This window comes from Patella vulgata, chromosome 6 (genome assembly GCF_932274485.2).
Source record: "Patella vulgata chromosome 6, xgPatVulg1.2, whole genome shotgun sequence".
Taxonomy (NCBI): Eukaryota; Metazoa; Mollusca; class Gastropoda; family Patellidae; genus Patella; species Patella vulgata.
The window spans coordinates 22194644-22215207 of NC_065884.2; the positions used below are offsets into that span (position 1 = coordinate 22194644).

The 20564-nt window shown below is 32.6% G+C and overlaps 2 protein-coding genes across 4 annotated transcripts in view; one reads left to right on the plus strand and one right to left on the minus strand.

The window, feature by feature from the left end:
* Positions 1–1053: 1053 nt before the first annotated feature.
* On the minus strand, positions 1054–18574 carry LOC126824850 (eukaryotic translation initiation factor 3 subunit C). Of its 3 annotated transcripts, none has more exons than XM_050554246.2 (24): positions 18495–18574; positions 16905–17030; positions 16342–16410; positions 16032–16108; positions 15258–15370; positions 14504–14632; positions 14184–14235; positions 12962–13053; positions 12311–12447; positions 11958–12078; positions 11472–11734; positions 11117–11213; positions 10462–10574; positions 10096–10219; positions 9668–9712; positions 7734–7931; positions 6446–6571; positions 6109–6262; positions 5629–5822; positions 5128–5331; positions 4138–4357; positions 3341–3355; positions 1903–1956; positions 1054–1470 (listed from the first exon to the last, which is right to left on the minus strand). In XM_050554246.2, exons 2-22 carry the CDS (start codon positions 17006–17008, stop codon positions 3345–3347), a joined length of 2643 nt encoding a protein of 880 aa, XP_050410203.1. In that variant the 5' UTR covers positions 17009–17030; positions 18495–18574; the 3' UTR covers positions 1054–1470; positions 1903–1956; positions 3341–3344. The 3 variants fall into 3 exon arrangements, with proteins under 3 accessions (XP_050410203.1, XP_055957801.1, XP_050410202.1); XM_056101826.1 differs by lacking the exon at positions 3341–3355 and adding an exon at positions 3728–3739; XM_050554245.2 differs by lacking the exon at positions 3341–3355.
* A 6-nt stretch (positions 18575–18580) lies between these two features.
* Positions 18581–20564, plus strand: part of LOC126824851 (pre-rRNA 2'-O-ribose RNA methyltransferase FTSJ3) — a 31811-nt gene continuing 29827 nt past the window's right edge. Inside the window, exons 1-3 of the mRNA XM_050554247.2 lie at positions 18581–18737; positions 20037–20189; positions 20472–20551. Coding sequence (XP_050410204.1) covers positions 18671–18737; positions 20037–20189; positions 20472–20551 — 300 coding nt within the window. The 5' untranslated portion in view covers positions 18581–18670. The remainder of the gene's footprint in view (positions 18738–20036; positions 20190–20471; positions 20552–20564) is intronic.

Consider the following 20564-nt stretch of genomic DNA (forward strand, 5'->3'; position numbering starts at 1 on the left):
CGACTTGAATTAACTGATCCAGGCCATAATCAACTCTCGATGGCATCAGATTTCTCCAATATTAAATAGATTAGAACGGTTCAGCCGTATTTTGATGTAATCTAAAAATGGAGGAGCGAGACTTGACATGAAGATCTGACCGGTTGTACTGTAAGGTCGCAGGAGACACTTTTGACCCTATGACGTCAATGTGATTAGTGTTGACGATTCTAGTGGTTTACCCACAGTTCCGTGCATCAAACGCCAAGAACCCGCTGTAACAGACCGTTTCATTGGCTAATCCCTCGCTTCAAACAGAATGCCGATAATATAACTTGTACAGATACTAGTCTAGTGAAAACGACTAAAACAAAATAAAATCTGTGTTTTAATCAGATTGTGTCTTGTATATAGCCCAGTAGGACTTTAACACCCCCCCTCCCACAAGCACCTATGCACAAGCGAGTTGTTGAAATAAAATGGAATGTCAGTGTCAAAATGACCTATTTTGTTTCGAGTAGACATTAAACCCCAGTACACTGAAATTTATGGTTCCTGGCCCTTTGTCTTTTTGAAGGCTGACAACCAGAGCTCTTTGTCTGATTTTACAAGGATGCATCAACTGTTTTACAACTTGTATCAAATAGAACGAACACCTACCTTATTTGTAATTTTTTTTTTACAGATCCAATATTGTACTATGTGGATCTTATTTTTCATCAGATATGACTCATTTGATGTCATTGAATTAAACCCGAACAACTGCCCTCCAGAAAGGACTGACCATCTTATTTTCATCCAGCAATTGTGGGCACAAAACGTGTTTGGTCATTGAATCAGGTGGTATCTGGTCAGCTCCATTGGTGAATGTAAACAATTATGTAGGCTGTTGATTCATACAACCCCTGATTGAACACATCTCCTGCTTACAGGTTTTATGATTTACAGTGCAAAACTTAGTAGAGAATCGTAATTTCAAATCATTTTCGACAAAATCATCTACAACTCTCAGCCTTTGTCAACATTGCACTTAATACAAACTTCAATAGTCATGTGTTATATCATTCAATAATAAAAGGTATGTTAAATTTTATTTCTTTTTTACAGAGAATTTATAGTAGTATAAATACATTTTTAAAATGATCTAAGATTAAATCCAATTATTTTGATGGGAATAGCCTAAATAAATACTGAAGGTTACATTTACTGAGGTACATTAATTCCAGTTTACCTATTGATCCACAGGACTTGCTATAGACAAAATGTACAATATCCATGTTAATACAATATTCACAAATCTGTAACACCAAACTTGCAGTTATACCAATAAACTAGAAAGTAACAACCTAAATATAAAATTTATACACTTCGAGAAATACTCTTATTGAATTGTTATAATACAGCACTAATTTCAGAAATGTAATATGAGATATTATTTAATCTTTTAGTAGTTGCGTGATTCTCTGGAATAATTCTTGTTATTTCTACGATCTGAAAAAAAAAAGGAAACATAAATTTCAAATTGGAAAGTTTATATTGAGTTAAACGTCGAGCCTTGAAGTATTTTAATTTGACATAACAATAATATACACTGACTTAAATAAATTTGGTTGTGATGCATTAAATAGTTAACATTATATATGGACATACAATTTAAGACTCTTTCAAGCCAACTAGCCTGTGCAAAACCAAGGCTCTGAAGAAATTTGTTATAACATGGCAGATGAAGATACCACCCAAGCATTTTAGAAAGACATATTCAGCCCTTTTGATGAAAGTGAAAGTTCTGGAATAAAATTGAACAGTGCTTCACTGTGGAACATTCTAGTAGTAAGTGCAGGAGGACTGCACCGCACATCAACAATTACACAAGACAAACCCACGCACAATAGGACGATGTTAAAAGCTTAATCATGTACTTACTCCAATGTTGATTATTTGTAACATTTTTTGATGTTGGGGGACCATATCCTTCACCTGAATTTCAAACACAAAATAGGATATTATTAAATGTTTTCAAATACAAACAACACAACTGGAATTTATTACATTATCAAGAATGAAGAAAAAAAAATCAAATCTTCATTGTCAATAATTTAACAAAATTTATAAAGTTAAGATCGAATGTATTGTGTATTACCATTAATACATTTATAATAGTTTATGAATTGTAACTATTTTCAAGGACATGTAGCTGAAACAAGTTAAAATCCTTGGAAATTGTAATGATAAATGATTATATAACATAATTATGTGTTTTTCCCTTTTTATATCTGTGAATATTAATATCATTACAAAGTCCCAACATTATAATAACCATAATATAATTTAGTTCTTTGTATAACAAATATATCCACAGAAAAATAAACTAAAAAAAGGAGAAGAATCTTAAAAAAAATCTTTAAAAACTTTGGTGTGAGCTAGGTGATCTATTGAGTTGAGAGGCAATGATGCAAAAATCATGTGAAGTGTTGTTTAACCAGCTTCACCGACATATGCATTTTTCTTGGCAACTACAGAAGTGATTGACTTAATGAATTTCAAGTACATAAGAATTTATGTATAACCTGGTATAGTTGAAAGAAACAATGAAATCAATAGCATTGCCTCCTTTCAAATCAGTGAAGATGACATCAGTATAATGATAAGGAAGTAACATCATAAAAATGTGTTATTTTTAGTTTGAAGTAAGTATGGCATGCGGTTCAGCTAGTTCAAATTTTTAACAATGCATACATTCCAGCCTGGTCAAATTTCTAAAAATCCATAACTCATGTATTAAAGAGTAGTGATTCGTTATACTTTTTGTTTTATTAAATGCTTTAAAAGACTGGTTGATTAGCTTTAAATTGCAAAACAGTGTATATGGAGATCTGTGGCAAAAAGCAAACAAACTACTTTGCTACCATCCACCCAGTTGAATGATAACACTTCCAAACTAACTCAGAAAACATGTACAAAATTTGTCAATATTTTACTTTTGTAAAATGTTACAAGAAAGGTTTTCACCTGTGTCAAAAAAAGATAGAGAAAGAAGGAAATGAAAAATGAAAAAATCTTTTTTAATTACTCATCTTTATTCTAATGACCAAAGAATTAGAATATTAAAATGAGCTTCAAATAAGAAGATTGTTAATAAGAGAGGGATAAAAGGAGTTGGTATAAAGCCAAAAAAACAACCATGAAGAGGAAAGGCCCATCCCATGATGTCCAAGACCATAGTGGAATGTCTTTAGATTTCAAGAACACAGAATTTTGTAACAAACATGTACCTTCACCATATAAATATTTTTTTCCAAAGTTCCAAAGGAAGGTTGAAATAAAAATTTATAAAATTGAAGATCTGGTAAATCTATCTTACCAAGTTAAGCCATCTCTATGTTAAAAACAATAGGGAAAATGTCTATCAGGGCATTACATGCTAATACTGGTTAGGTTATAGTGATAAAGGTTACTTAATCTATGCATAGAAAAGGACAAAATAAAGTTCTATTTCTAGCTTAGGAGGGTAAATTAATTGCAATTACGGTAAATGAAAAATAAATAAATTGTGATATGGTTAGTAATTTAAACAAAATAAAAATAAAATAAATGGCTTTAAATAATCGAAACAATTTATAAAGAATGTGAATGAATATCAATCATATATTTAAGTATATAAATCACTGTAGATATAAATCTGTATAATTTGAAGGAATAAACAGTTTATCTTATGATAAGCAATTGCTTCAAGATAAATCTTTCTTACCCTCTACTACACCTAAAACAAGTGAAAACATTAATGTTATTTTTTTTCTTGGTAACAGATAAAATTGTATTTTGCAACTGTTTTTTTTTTTTCGACAACAATCATAGTAACCTCTGTCAGCTTCTAAAAGTTTGATTTTTTGGGTAATTTTTTAAAACTAAAATGTATACAAAAGCAAAACCATCTTGGCTACAAGATTGTAATTCTTCAACCAGCATTGTTTACATTGTAAATCCATGTTTGCATCTAAACATCCAGTGACACTTCCCTCAACACTTTCTTTTAAAAGATTTCAATTATCATCAACATTTTATTTATATAAATTAGTAATAAAAGATTAGATAGTGGTATTAGTTCAATCTTAGGTTGTGTGCTTTTACTCTGATGATGTATAAACAAGTTCTACTCACCTTGTGTGTGATGTTGGAAAGCGGCACTGGTTCCAGGCTGTCGATCATTTCTGTCACGTTTATTCTGGAAGGGATAAATTCCTTGCTTCACTTCTAAAATACGTTCATTATTCTCAACCAGGGTAAGGAATTTATCAGATAACTGTAAAGCAAGGGACTGTAGGCGACTTGGTTCAGTACGATGCATGATGACAGTTTGAGTTGGTTCTGCCAGAGAAGCCTAAAAAATAATAAATAATACAAGTAAAGTCTTAAACATGAGATTAATTATAATATAGTTATTATTAATAGTATGACATGACATACATCACATCAAAATTTCTTTAATAAACTTTGGTGAAAAACATAACCAGTTTCAGAACAATAGTAAACATCACTAATATCAGTTGGTGATAGTAGCAAAACTAGGTTTTCATCATATACTGGTCAACAATTGGGAATTCATTGAGAATATATAATTCCATGTTCAAAAGAGAGTGTAGTCTTTCCAGAAGAGTGGAAAACAAATTTTCATGGGACAGATGGCAAATTTATGTGAATTTAATCTTTGGTGCATTTATTTTCATTTAAATCACTTGAGAAAATAACACTAAAAGGGATGTTATATACATGTTTCTGTACATCGTTACTACAGGTTTACATGAAAGAAACCACAAAACAAAACACTTACATAAACAAAACAGATGATATATAAACTTTATTTGAGTTATTCGATAACTTTTAAGTCTCAAATGGTCCACACACACATCTCGTGCATCAATAAGATTTCCAAACTGATCAAGGGCAACGACTCAGACAGTAATTATAGGAAATCGGACAGGGGTGACGACAATGTGGGTATATAAAAAAGCAGAATCAAACATGGTCTAGAAAATTTCCTATTGTGTTTGTTGAGATTGGCATCCATTTATTTTAAACTAAGAAAAACATTAAGTATGAGCAAAAACTAAGAAATTCATTACACCAAATATAAAGTATCTGATAACGTACCATAAGTTCTTCATTTATAATCATTTTACTGATGATTCTGTGAACAACACTCATATCTAACTCAAACATTTCCGCTAAAGTATGCAAACTAAGTGTATCATACACATTACTATAGGTAAATAGATAGGTACGTAATGATTCTTCTTGTATTTTCACTGTGATCATATCTCTCACTTTATCTGGTTGAAAAAATAAATCCCACACCTACAAAATACAAACACAATTTTCTACTTCTGAGAATAAATTTCCAATAAACAGATTCATAAGATTTATATTAGGCTGCCCAGGAGAAAAGAAGCTGCATGTACCAGAGTACAAATTATTAAATGGGTAGACTCAGTAGTAATGTTCAAATCTGGTTTCCAGTTACAACAGTCACTTTAGATTTTAATTTAACCTACAATGTATCTGTACTTGTACTTAGTAGAAATACAAATATCAGCCTATAAATTTATGTATATTTATATCCCTTTCATGACATCTATTATATGTTGACTATACCTTGGCATTCATTTTATCATTAATTATGAAGTTTTTACAGGCTTTCCAGTCTCCGGTTTTCATAGATTTTGAGGCAGCTACCACATGTTCTCTCATACTTTCTGGTGGACCAATCAAAGTCTGTCTTTCACTCATCTTCATCACATGATGAAAGTTTTTACTAATCATTCGACGTCTTACATCCATTTCATGAGCTGAGCAAATAAAGAATTACGGTCTTAATAAATGTCAAAATATTCATGACAGTGCAATAAAATATTTGAAATGGGCAATAATTTAATTTCATCCAAACTTTTAGCAAGATCTTTGAAAAATATTATACATTTTGATAAGGTCTTTCATAATAAAGGGATAGGTATATAAATTATTCTTGATATTATTCTAAACCTGAAAATTTCATCCACTGAAGTCTTAATATTTCCAAGGGATACAAAATTTAGCCAACTAAAAGAAATCATATTGTATTTGATATAGACTTACCTGCCATAAATGGTATTTCTAATAACATGGCTGATACAAGGTATACACATTCCAATAACTCTAAGTTAATGTGCATATGATAGGGAAATAACCTCCTCTTCTCTATTTTCTCTTGTTCGGGTGTTCTTTCATTTTGACGATTTGGTAACAGACCCTACAATAATAAATACACACTCAAAACCATGATGATAAATATGGTGATGTTTGTTATGTAATATTTATACAGCTTTTCTTCCTCTTTTCTATATGCAGATTTTTACTGATTAAGCAGATGAATGAATGATTGCCTGTGTGTCAGTATACGGTCATCCAGTACAATTTAAAGTGAAAATCTCACCTGAGCAAGCAGTTCTTTAGCTCTGTTACTAGACTGTATATCAACAAGAGCATTATGAGCATCTCTAATATTACCTTGTCGGAAAGCACATAAACCCAGCTGAACTAATGTACGATTATATAACAACTGAAACAAACCAAAACATCAATTGTACAGATTTACTATAATTTAATACAAACAGATTAATTTCTTTAACCCTTCCTGAGCTAACCACTTCATACCCATAGAGGGCTATGCAAATATTGAGTAAAAATCAAGCTTTAGACCCTGTTGTGAAAAACCATGCATACCTTGAATATGAATGCGACTACAACTGTAAAGTTGCAAATGTATATCCATTATATATGACTTGAGATTTTTGCATATGTTTAGTTTAGATTTTATGGTTACTATGGTTACCAGTGTGTTTCAAAATGGCTGCCATATTATTGTCATAAATGAAATATTGGATATTTTCTTGTCATTAAAAAATTCAAGATGGTCAGGAATAAAGCTATATGGATTATTAACATGATAGATATCTCTTTTGTAAGAATAGTATAGGTTTTTTGGGGAAAAGTCACTAAATTGTGATAATAATGTTTTTTTCTAAAAATAATAAAATGTAAACGAGCAGTATTGACAATTTTGCGGTAGGCAACACACATATAAAAATCATCAGTAACAAGTTTTTATTAACAATAAAATAAAAATAAATTAAATATTTGGAAAATAACAATAATATATACCGAAATATTCACATTAGGGTTGCCATGGTAACCAATTTGACCATATCGTATACGTCTATATTGGTAGCGATCTACGTGCGCGACTGTATAAAAGCAGACGAATAATTTCCTCCGGAGAAGTCTCCCTTTTTTGTGTCTTTACTTTGTGACAAACATCTGAATTTTCATCACAAGAAGAATCCCCACTAATAGTATAGTCACTACCCGAATCCAATATAGGCGTGACGTCATAGACATCGGGTCTCACGGCTAAATTCAGCCGAAGTGTTTTTGTTGTGAAGGACGCCATTCCTCGGCTGTTCTGATTATTGATGGTTGTTCCGTCAATAGAGGAAACCCCCTCGTAATAAAAACTCGTGTTATACACCATCTAAGGTTAAAACCATGCTTTTACAGGGGAGTAAACCAAGTTAAATAAACTTCCCGACTATCGTCGGGTGCCGCTCTGACAGACTATAGAATTATCCCGACAATCGTCGGGATTAGCTCAGAAAGGGTTAATTTAGTATTAAATCACCCAAATGTAAATGGACAGAAAAGTTCAATAATTAAAGTCTTACCTGTGTAGGAATATCAGAATGACCAATATTATCTTGTAAATGAGACATAAGCATCAAATCACGAGCCTGGAACCAGCGATTATGTAAAGCATGATGATAGATATGACATAATATAGCTCTTGTTCTTAATCTATCTGGTGTCTCAGATGTGTATAAAAATTTACACAATTTATCCATCGTCTGTTCAGATGTACCCTCCTGAAAAATGACAAAAAGGTGTTAACAGTATATTCCTATTCCAGTGATGTTCCATTTTTTATCCAGTGAGTTGACTATACAATTCAAATATTTGACAAACAAGCCAACAGTGAGGCTGATGTCCCCCGCCGAAAAGGAAAATAATTAGAGGACACATATAAATTTATCACAAATTATCTTTTACAAAGTATTGAACAATCAAACAGTATATCTTTACTTATAGTCTAACAATCAAAGTAGGAGAGTTATTGTTTTCCAAAGTCTCGACCAATCAAATTGCGTATCGCTCTGCTTACCCTGAGCAGAAAATGCTCATTATCAAACTTAGTCAAGGTATTACTGTAATGAAACTATACACCAAGTTTCATCAATCTCACTTAATTAAACTAAAGTTATCGTGTCCCAAAGCATCAACCAATCAAATTGCTTATCTCTGCTTACCCTAAGCGGAAAATGCTCATCTTCGAACTCCATCAAGGCATTGACCTAATCAACACATACACCAAGTTTGAACATTCTAGCTCAATTAGGAAGAGAGTTATCGTGCCCCAAAGTATCAACCAATCAAATTGCTGCTTACCCTGAGCAGAAAATGCTCATTATCAAACTTAGTCAAGGTATTACTGTAATGAAACTATACACCAAGTTTCATCAATCTCACTTAATTAGAACTAAAGTTATCGTGTCCCAAAGCATCAACCAATCAAATTGCTTATCTCTGCTTACCCTAAGCGGAAAATGCTCATCTTCGAACTCCATCAAGGCATTGACCTAATCAACACATACACCAAGTTTGAACATTCTAGCTCAATTAGGAAGAGAGTTATCGTGCCCCAAAGTATCAACCAATCAAATTGCTTATCTCTGCTTACCCTAAGCGGAAAATGCTCATCTTCGAACTCCATCAAGGCATTGACCTAATAAACACATACACCAAGTTTGAACATTCTAGCTCAATTAAAAGTTATCGTGTCCCAAAGCATCAACCAATCAAATTGCTTATCTCTGCTTACCCTAAGCGGAAAATGCTCATCTTCGAACTCCATCAAGGCATTGACCTAATCAACACATACACCAAGTTTAAACATTCTAGCCCAATTAGGAAGAGAGTTATCGTGTCCCAAAGCATCAACCAATCAAATTGCTTATCTCTGCTTACCCTAAGCGGAAAATGCTCATCTTCGAACTCCATCAAGGCATTGACCTAATAAACACATACACCAAGTTTGAACATTCTAGCTCAATTAGGAAGAGAGTTATTGTGTCCCAAAAAGTGTGACGGACAGACAGACGGACGGACAGACGGACAGACAGACGGACAGACAGACAGACGAACCCATTTTAATAGTCCCCTGCTTTCTTCGAAAGGCGGGGGACAACAAACAGATCAAGAAAAAATCTTGAATGTTTGTCCTCAGTGCAATACAGATCAGCTACAAACTCCAACAAACCAATGAATCCATAAGTCACATAAGACTATGAGTTTTGCAGATGTGTATTGCTTTGTAGAGCAGTTTAGTATTAATTCATGCCAAACAGGTTTAATGCAGAGTGAACATTGTGAGATTAAGTAAGATACACTATATTTTTAGCTTTTTATTTGCTAGCATAAAATGATCTGTATAAAGAAGACTCAAAATCCCTGATATAAGCAGACGACTCCACACCTACAATAGTGAAAACAATCCCTTGCTTGCATGGATGACAACCCCATAATATTTCAAAGTTATACAAACCTTCTTTGGTTCATTTTCACCTGTATATACACAAGATGTATCAAACTAAAATAAATCAACCATACAATATAATTAATACACATATATAGGACATCAAAACTTATTGATACAATAATAAAGTTTACAGCTGTTCAATTTTAGGAGCTAGTAAACAAATTTCACCATTAAAATAGTTTTCAACAAGTTTGGACATAAGGCACCTGTCACAGGCTTTGTTACAGGCTTTGGCAAGTACAAATTATCACACCCTCTATATCTACAAGGGTGGACAAAAGGTATCGTCACAGACATTGTCAGACACAAATTATAACATGTGTATGTTATAATATGTACGTTGTGTGATAATTTGTTTCTGAAAAAGTGTGTGACTGGTGCCTTTTGTCCAGGTTTGTTCTTCAACTAGCTTCAAGAGATGTCAATATAAATACCTTGTAATAAAGATGTTCAATTCTCTTCAAATAAATACGAGAAATCTCCAAAGTGTTTCCTTTAATTTCAAGGTAGCGTAATGTTTTCTCTAATATATCACAAACTTGACGTTCATCTTGTAATCTGAAATGAATGATTAATGAAAACTGTTATTGTTACCATTTTATTCCTGATACGTAAGGAGATGTAATTTTGCAGGATTTAATTTAATTTATTAGCAACACAGAAGAAAATAACTTTATATGGATAGGACATGATCAAGGGACAATTTATTCCAAGATTTTATTTTAACAAGTTGACAAGATATCCCCACACATCCATTCCTACTCCATTCAGAAATAAACTTTTTTGATCCAAAATCTTACCTTTCAACATATTCAGTACTATGAGCATCACAGCTTTGTAACATTTTGGTAAATTCTTCATCCATTTTTTCCACTAATGTCAAAAAACAGCCTCGTACATAAAGTGGTGCTTCCTTTAATTAAATAACAATATTAGAGCATTCGCATAAAATTCAAATGAGAAAAAATGCATATTGATGAGAAAAGGAAGTTTTAATTAGAGGCAATGACACTTATAAAATAATTATACTTAACTTGATCTCAAATTACATCAAATCATTGTTGAAAATAAAATTGTGATGCTAAAGTGTAAATACACCGAGAATCAAATTACATTTTAACACAGTTAAGTATATTTACTAAAAATAATCCGCAATGAAAGCTAGCAAACACATGTTATAAATAACTTTGTACTACAACATGTCATTTGGTCATGTTTGTACTGTTATATATATTTATATATCCCCCATTACTTGCTCGCTAATCTACTTTTACAAAGAAAATTAATACTAATTGGTTAAATGTGGTCTGACACTTTCTTAAAACCATTATGGTATATAGAGTTGTTTCCCTTGTTAATGAAAGGCCTTAGTCCTAGAGCATTCTGGGATTGGGTGAACTTCAAGATGGATGATTGTTTTGACGGACTCTTTAATAAATAAAACCAATCACTTACTGTGAGATTCTCATCATCTTCTTTTATATGTTCACCAACATTAACTTCTGGATGATCAATCAATATGTTTAATAGAGTTTGTAAATAACTCAAACAACTGAAATATATAATATATCTATCTTAACATCTCATCAACATCACTAGTCTTTCACATCCACCACTTAAATATCTTGTCCATTTTTTTACAAATAATTCAGTAAAATCAGCATCACAAGTTTTCCTGGGTTTTTTTTCAAACATACTTCTTTAAAATGTGTCCAAAATATATCAATTATTAATGTTTAATGGAATAATTTTAAAAAAAATATCAATAGATCTGTCTGAAACCATAAATTAAAATAACAAAATTTCCTACCTTTCCCAGACATCATTTCTCATAGATGTTAATGTATTGGGATTGTAATCAAAGATGGCACCAATGATATTAAAGTACAGTTTTACATCTATACCAAGACCAAGAGTATTAGTTTCAGCAATTTCTCTTAATTCTTTTAATAGTTCAATCTGCTCATTTCTATCTGTTCCTTTCTTACCACGAGCAGATGTTATTTCATACAACTTCTTTAAAACAGCATCCACATTGATTTCTTGATCTTTACCAAACATTTTAGGTCGTTCCTATTTAATAGAAATATACAGGACATCGATTTATAATATCTCATATTTAAATCACTGTAAACACAAATACAGAACATTAATACAGGTATTAAAATGTTTATCATGCAGAAACATAATGAATGATGATTAATCAACTAGAATAACCAACTGATCAGCCATGTAACTTTTGAACAACATTTACAAAGAAGATCTTACTGGATCTTGAATAGAAGACAATATTTACCATAATCAATGGGGCACCGCCTTTAACTTCTTCCCAATCTCCTTCCTCATCAGTTTCTTCTAATTTCGTTTGTTTTGGTTCTTTACGCTTCTTTTCCTTTTTGGATGTGCCTGAATCAGATCTAAAGTCAAATGTAATCATTAATATTGTATTTTCAAAAAAATTATCAACTTGATAATTTCATAAACCTTTTATAATGGGTTATAAAGGACACAAATATGTTACATACTGTGACTATAAAAAGTTGTGTTTTTTCCATTGCAAAAGAAACAGAATATTATCACAAGTGGGTGGTTACAGCCATGAGAATACTTTTTCCCCCCCAAGTTTAAGGCAGATCAATATTAACTTACTTCTTTAAGAAATATTCAGCTGTAAGTTTACCAGTATCAAACTGTTCATCATCAATATCAGATTCTACAGAATCATCTGATGAACCCCAATCAATATCATCATCATCATCGTCATCATCATCCATAGATTTAGGTAGCTACAAAAAAATCATCAGTAAACTTGGGTAATAACTCACTCTGTAAAATTCAGTCAAATATTATTTTTCTGTCAATCTATCTACATTTACATCTAAATTCTAAATATATTAAGCTGATACCATGTCAGTTAAACTAGAAATTCAGTTCAAAGTATTTTTTTTTTTTTTTTACGAGATATACGAGTCTGAACATTCTGTTATTCAATGAGTCTAAATATTCTGATATTAAATTTTCATAATCTTCCAAATAGTGACAATTTAGTTAATATCGGTATATTGGGTAGATCCGCTTGCCCAAAGAGTCGAAAGTTCATATCATGGTTTTAACAAATTGTTCAGGAGTGGCAAATCAGATAAGAACATAATTTTACTCAAGACAGAACTACGACCAACCCCAATGGATTGAAATTCTGTCAATTTGGGATGCTTGACAGTCAATTCTGTGCATCCCTCATCAAAAATTCTGTGTTATCATATATCTAATACTAATGTTAAGATGTGTGACTAAACTTACTTGTTTTTTAATAACAGGTGGTGCAGGTAATTTGGGTTTAATAACAGGCGCTTTAACAGGTACATCCACTTCATCTTCTTCAGATTCTTCATCTTAATTACAAAACAAAAATAAGCTTTTTAAATGCACATACATGACAAGTTTTTGCAAGAATATCTTTAACGATTGAGAAATTTTAAGTCCATCATTTAACAAAATTATTTTGAGACAAACTAAATAAATTGGAAAGATAACCATGCAAGGTAGAAAATGTATACCCAACCAGTTTCGGGGTCATGAGCAATAGCACAACATAAAATTGGTGAGTGAATAAATTTTGACTGGGTTCCTCCTCAGGAGTCTTAAATATTCCGACTTAATGAGGTTTCACCAGAAGGGGCAGTAACTGTGAAAAATCGATGAGCATTGAGCACCACCAAATTTTAATACCGTTTCTATTTAGGACTGGCCCACTAAACTAGACATGCCCAAACAGACCAGGACAATCAAAAAGCACCAATTTTCAAACAAAACGAGTTTAATATCTCAGAACTTGCCACAAGACGAGAACGATCACTTGTGTGCATGTAAACTTGATATTGAGCTAGTAGATAGTCGCTTACGCACATCGTCCAATGGATAGTTGTTACCAAACTTGTTACTTTATGGGTCATTAATTATCATTTTTACAAAACACACTGTGAAACTGAAAGATTTGCTGTCACAGTCGCTGTACACACACATTGACTGGAGATTCCAATGTTGTCAATCAATGTGTTGTCTGTCACAATTACGTCACTTTCTAATCTGTATTGACCAATGAGAACATCAGATTTTGTCAGCATGCAATGTCAGGGAGGTCACTAATTTATTTGTAGCCATTGGCTATAGGGGCATATTTCAAACTCACTGGTCTAAATTGGTAAATAATTGGGTTTATCACCATCTTCGGGCCTCGATATAACTCAAATAGATTTTTTCTTTTTAATTTTAAAAAATTATGTACATTTCCAATATTTGGTTCAAACATTTAATCAAACAGAATTTGTGGTTAAGGTTTTGTGGTAATCGTTGCCAAGACAACATATCTGCGGTTTTGGTAAGAAGCCTATTGCTTACATAAAGCAAATTTGCGTAAGTAAATTTAACCACCCGCCATACTAACACAAGCTTAATTTTACGTGATAGCTTAATTGACTGCCATCATTTTCCTCGTGGCAAGTCCTGACATCCTATTACTTACCTTGTGGTGCAGGTGTTTCATCTCTTTTATCATCATCACCTTGATCAGGATTCTAAAAAAAAAAACCATTATAACAAATCAGTGATAGACTTATCTATTTATAAACTTAAGACAACACACACCCAGAATTGTTATTATAGCAGCCATTGGTGTCTTTCTTGTTTTCATTTTTCTGCAAGAGCCATGCATAAAAAAAACCAACTTGAATCTAATTACAATAAGAATATATCTAAAATTAAAGGTGATTCTTGTTGTGTAACTAACAATGATAATATAAATGTACTTGTACTAATTCTATATATACTGTACATATTTCTCACCTCTTTATAATCATTTACTTCCTTCTCATATTTTTCACGGATGTATTTCTTTAGTTTTTGACGGAGTGATGTAAAACTTTTAGAATTATTTTTGCTGATGGACTTTCTCCATTCTTTGTCTTCCCAACACTAGGTAATATAACAAATATAAACAATGGTAATAAATTGTCAAACAAATAACATATATTCCAAAAAATTAAGACTTTGTGTCATTTGAGTATTTTCTTACCAGAGATACTATATGAAGCACCATGAAAATTACTCAATTAATTTCATTTTGCATACATTAAATCCCCCCAAACAGACAAATAATCTGAATGGGTCTACTGGTATGCTGTTAACATAGAGAATAGATAGTGGCTAGTAATAAAACATTTTTAAAAAACTACAGTTCCTAATTCATTCTCGAACATGGAATTTGTGGGATGCTTTTCAGCATGTTCTAATTTTTGCCATTCTGTATTAATCTTTAAGTGAAATAGACTACTGATCAAAAGTAAAGGAAAACAAATGCAGCTTAATGTCTCACTAACGCAATACTTGGATATGATTATTTTTTTGTGCAAGGCTGAAGTAGATTTTGCCCAGACTGCAGAGTTAGCAGTTTTTCTTTAACGAATTTATACTGTTATGGCTTCTTTCATGTGCAATCTAATGTGTAAACTTTGACTTGACGTCAATCTGAACAACAAGATAAGACTTAACAGAACAGAAGTCACCAGATCAATATGATTTTAATAAATGTATATTCTACCTCATTTGCATACTCTTCCAAATCATATAAACAACGAATAAAAAATCGTGGTACTCCCTCCTCTTGAATAACCTTCTTGGCTTTATCAGCAGCTTTTATCAATGCTTCAAAATCTGCGAAAATAGAATATTGCTTATAATATCTTTATCTTTTTCACAAATGAATTCTTTCACAAAGGGGGGTTGGATGGCCAAATGGTTAGTGCAAGCGCTGTATCATAAGGACTGTCATTGAGTCCACTGGCGTGGTTTCGATTCCCCAGTTGTAGGTGACAAGGAGTAGGGTCGCCTGTCCAACCTCATGGGGTTTCTCTGGGTCCTCCCACTGCTCAAGACCCCTACACGCAAGCGAATTATTTAAATAAAGTTGAACCATATGTTAGTCCCGAAATGACCGAGTGTGTGTTGAGGAGTGGACGTTAAGCCCCATTTCTCTCTTTCTCTCCCTTTTTCACAAATAAATTCCATCTTCAAAGATTGTGACAACACATATTATTCCTGAATAGTATGAAATGGCATGTGGTTCAACTTCATAATGTCACGTGGTTATATGTGGAATGAGAGGAAAGCTTGTCTCATTCCAAAGATTGATTTTAAAAGTAAAAGACATTTTCTGCATAGTAGAGCCGTTTTTTACGAACGATCTGAAGACACATACCCATACCAAGAAAAAACCATGCACTCTAAAGATATCAAAATTAGTGTTCAACCAGAAAAAAGTTCCTACTGTTTCAGCATCAAGCTAAAGGAATTGAATACATTAATATAGACTTACCATTCAAAACATTAGCCATATCTTTAATTTGTTTATGATTTTTCATCTGTTGTATAATATTCGTCATCTCATCAAATCTGAAAATTGTAAAATCAATCTCTCAAATAAACCTAATAATTTGGGGTGAAAAAAATTGAAGTCTCCTTCGAACATTGGCATAAAAACATTTAAAGTTTAGGACAGTCGTCACTTGAAAAATCCAACTTGTGTGCATCATCCTTATTTATGTAAATAAGAAAATATTTTTCTAGAACAAAGATATGTTGTATTGTAAAGCAAACTATTATAAAACAATATTTATCAAACAAACCTTTTATCTTTTGCACTTCGGACAATTCTTCTTGAATCATCTTCATCATCACTAAATTGAAACGTTCGACTGAAAGATATATATCTCAAGAGTTAAGACATGTTGTATTTTGTATTATCAAAATCAATTTGTGTGTCTCCTATATATTTACCAATCTTTTTTGTTCATACTAAAAACAATCACAGCTACTTAGAAAAGTATTGTGTGAAATTCATAGTATAATGTTTCTTTGGCATATATTTATCCCCCCAAAACAGACATTTTATCTGAATGGGTCTACTGATATGCAATCTGATCTTTTTAAATGAGTTGTGATGGGTGACAAATTAATCAACTAAATGCCGAGGGATTGGCATCAAAGTGGCACAAATTATTTTAAACCATATATACGAAAGATTCTACTTGATATAGGTTAAGCATTAAATTCTGCATGTGAACCATTCAATTTATCACAGAGGGATATTTCACTTGACCTAAATCTGATCAGGTTAGCCACTACTTACATTTGTACTTTAAATCTATAGTAAGATAGCTATGTGTAGACAATATATGAATAAAATAACCTTTGTACTGGAGCTGCTGAAGGTCTTTGTTGCAAGATTTCATCATCTTCACTTGATTCGGTTTCGCTCTCAGAATCTGATCCTGCTTTAAAGAATCTGGACATGTTGATGCTTTAAGTTTTCCACCTGCAATAATTGAAGCACTTTTATTATTCAAATCCAAATCATATTAGAAGCCCAGTTCCATAAACTGAAAATGTTTGTCATCGAGCTCAGTCAAGACATTCACATAACAAACATCAAGTTTGAACATACTGTCCTCAATAAGAAGCAGAGTTTTTGTTTTTCAAAAGTTGTGACAACCAGACAGATAGCTGCTTAGTCTAAGCAGAAAATACTCATCAAACAGATAGAAATTATTGTGATAAGAGTTAAATAAATGGTAGATTTTGGTAGATTTGGTTAAATCGTGCTACCTTAAGAAACATGGATTTGAAAATGTACAACCCATTACCATAAAAAAACAAGTGGTTGCAATGCAGAAGATACGCCCACATTTTGCAAGGGATAGACAGAAAACAAGCTAAAAAAAAAAGCAATTTTTTGTACAACCTGGGGACATAACCCAGGAAGCTATATGGGCCGATATGCGTGAATATCAAAAGTAATCGAAATTTCTGATATATAAATATATATTTTAAATTTCATCAAAATCAGATAAAAATTCTGACCTCTAGAGGGTCCACAACCTTGGTATTACATACTTTTACACCATTTGCATGGACAGCGGCGCTGAGGCCTACTCTTATATCGAATTCCAACTGCCAGGGGATCTTTTACATGCATGCCAATGTGTACACAGGACCTAAATTTTGTTTTGTCATATATGACTGAGTTACATAAATTTATGCTTTACCCTACATTTAGATTTTAATGGTGTCTGCAAAGCTGTGTAGCAGAAGGCGACATATTTTTAATGGCATGTTGTGTCACACATACTGACTCGGGTGAGGTAAGCAAGGTTTTATTTTCTCACTAAAATGTTCCTTTACATTGTGCATGAGTTCACACTCACAGGGACTGCCACGCGACCGTATGGTTGTCCAGTAAGATTTACTGAGAACTGAAATTTTTTCAACAAGGAATCAAGAGGCCAGTTCCCGAACGTACAGGGCAGTGGAACGAGAACTTACGTTCAGAGCTGAACTAAGCCCTGTAAAGTAGCCAGAGACTGAGAGAGTAGGCCTCCTGCAGGGTTGCAGCCTGCTACTACTACTACAGTACTAGCTTCGAGAACCTAGCTAAAAACGCCGAGATATACTGTGATGTGTTGAGAGATGTGGTTTCTTAAAAAAAAAGTTATTGTAGCCTCCTGCCAGCAGATAGCCTAATGAAATTAGTAAAATACTATAGGCTATTGTCATAAAACTCATAACCTAATAATGAAATAGGGTTTAGTCACTAGCCTAATTTAGTGTCCTTCTGTTCTGCTCCGACTGGGCTAATGAAGACGGCATAACCTAAGAAACAAACGTGTCCACTTCAATTACAGCCATAAATATAAATATTTATCATATATTGGGTAATTAATTTAAGGACTATCTAAATAAATATACCATATCTTACGAACAAAATACTTAAATTACCAACCAAAGTAGCTAATTTTAAGATTCAATATGTTCTGACCACCGCCATGCGGAAACTATTGCACATGGTTTCTACGTCACCGGAAGCCCAGAAATGATGACGTACTTAACATTGCCTTTTTGCCATGTGGTTTTGTTCAATTGTAAATAACAGAATTTCCCAAAGAATAATAACCTAAAATGGGTAAAAAGCCCAAAGTTGGAAAAGCGAGGAAGGATAAATTTTATCAATTAGCAAAGGAGACAGGTAATTCATGAATTCAAGTGTCGAATATGGATAAGAGGCAATATCGCTATCCAGATATTAAATTTGAAGATGGACATGGCATAGAGAATCCAGAAGGGATTCAAAGTCAACATCTGCAAAAAAAAACCTAAAAATAAACAAAACAAAAAAAATTCAATTATTACATCCACTACAGAATATGAAAAATAAAATGTTTCTTTTGGAAGGGCGTTTTTGTACATTTTTGTGAAATCACCAACAACAAAAGCAGAATTTATCATCCCATGAGATTGATTGATTGATGTATTATAATTTATAGGCTTTTTTATCGACTTGCCAAATCGATTTGAATTTAGTGGAGATGTCATGTGACAGTATAGTCGATTTCAAAGTACTTTGGCGAGTTCGTTAAATTCTCTGATTAGCTGTAAACAATTGTTGTGGCTGGACACAGTTGAAAAAAACCACGTGATCACCCGATCAAATCGTACCCTGAAGTGATTTGGCGATTTGATGTAATCGCTTCGGAAATCGGTGTCGATAAATTCGTGGATTAGGGCAACCAATTTGAATTAGATGGACGTTAAAGATGAAAATTTGATTGAATGCAAATCACTTTGGCTAATCAGTGGTCGATAAAAACGCCTTATATTATTATTCGATCTAATTTAATTAGGATTAGCCAAATGAAGTTCTATGGCTATGCCTTTTGAAGCCTTTTTAATTTCAACTATTTCTGATTATTGCCATCCTACATATAATATTTTTAACACGCCAATGATATTATAGAGTCTAAAGATTTAGTTTTTCTTGCCTTGTGAACTGGCTGCTGTGGGTTTAATTTTCGTTTGTCTGTCAACCTATCTTTTTTATAGACCATAATAGTAGTCGTTCATGCATTACATAATTCATATTCAAAATAAGTTTAGACTCGCCACTAATCATAATTACTTTATTGGAATGGCCTTAAAATAGACCATTTTACTTCAAACTCCATTTACTGTAACAACTTTCAAATATAAGGATAACTCTTCTAACTGTCAAGTCATATACACTATTTTAGAATGGTAGGTAGAATTTAGCTCAGGTACGTCGCTAAAAACGTTGAGATCAATCCATCTGACTTTGTTTATTAATGCGTGTAGCATCTGCAGCCATAGATAGTGACAGGTGGTGATAATGTAAGTATAGAACACTACTCCAATTTTGAATGTCAAATTTTGTCTAGTTATACTTTATCAAACATTATCAAAGTTTGGTCAGATAGTGTACTGTATCTTGTTTATTTTTCAAAACTAACACTTGAGTTTTGTTTTTCAGGATACAGATCTAGAGCTTCTTTTAAATTGCTTCAGCTGAATCGAAAGTTTGAGTTTTTACAGAAGTCACGGGTAGTAATAGATCTTTGTGCTGCACCAGGAGGATGGCTTCAGGTGGTTTCAGAGAATACACCTATATCCAGTATCATTTTAGGTATGTTTTGTAAAACATAATTTGTTTATGTAAAATTCTTTACCTTAGATAAGATTAGATGAGACAAAATAAAGTTAAACTATGTGCCTACAAAATCATTAGAACATATTGTTTGGGGTTGAGGGACAATGTTTATTATTGCATTATTAAAGGTAGGCCTATAAAGCTCCCCATCGGTGAAGATTTTGTAACATTTTGGGTTTACAATACTATACACACATTTTTGTATGGATCAGAGCTCAACCCACTGTATATATCCCCAATGATTTTATTCTGCTTTAGGTGTGGATTTGGTGTCAATCAAGCCAATTAAAAATTGCAAGACATTTCAGGAAGACATTACAACAGAAAAATGCAGACAAGTAAGTTGGATAG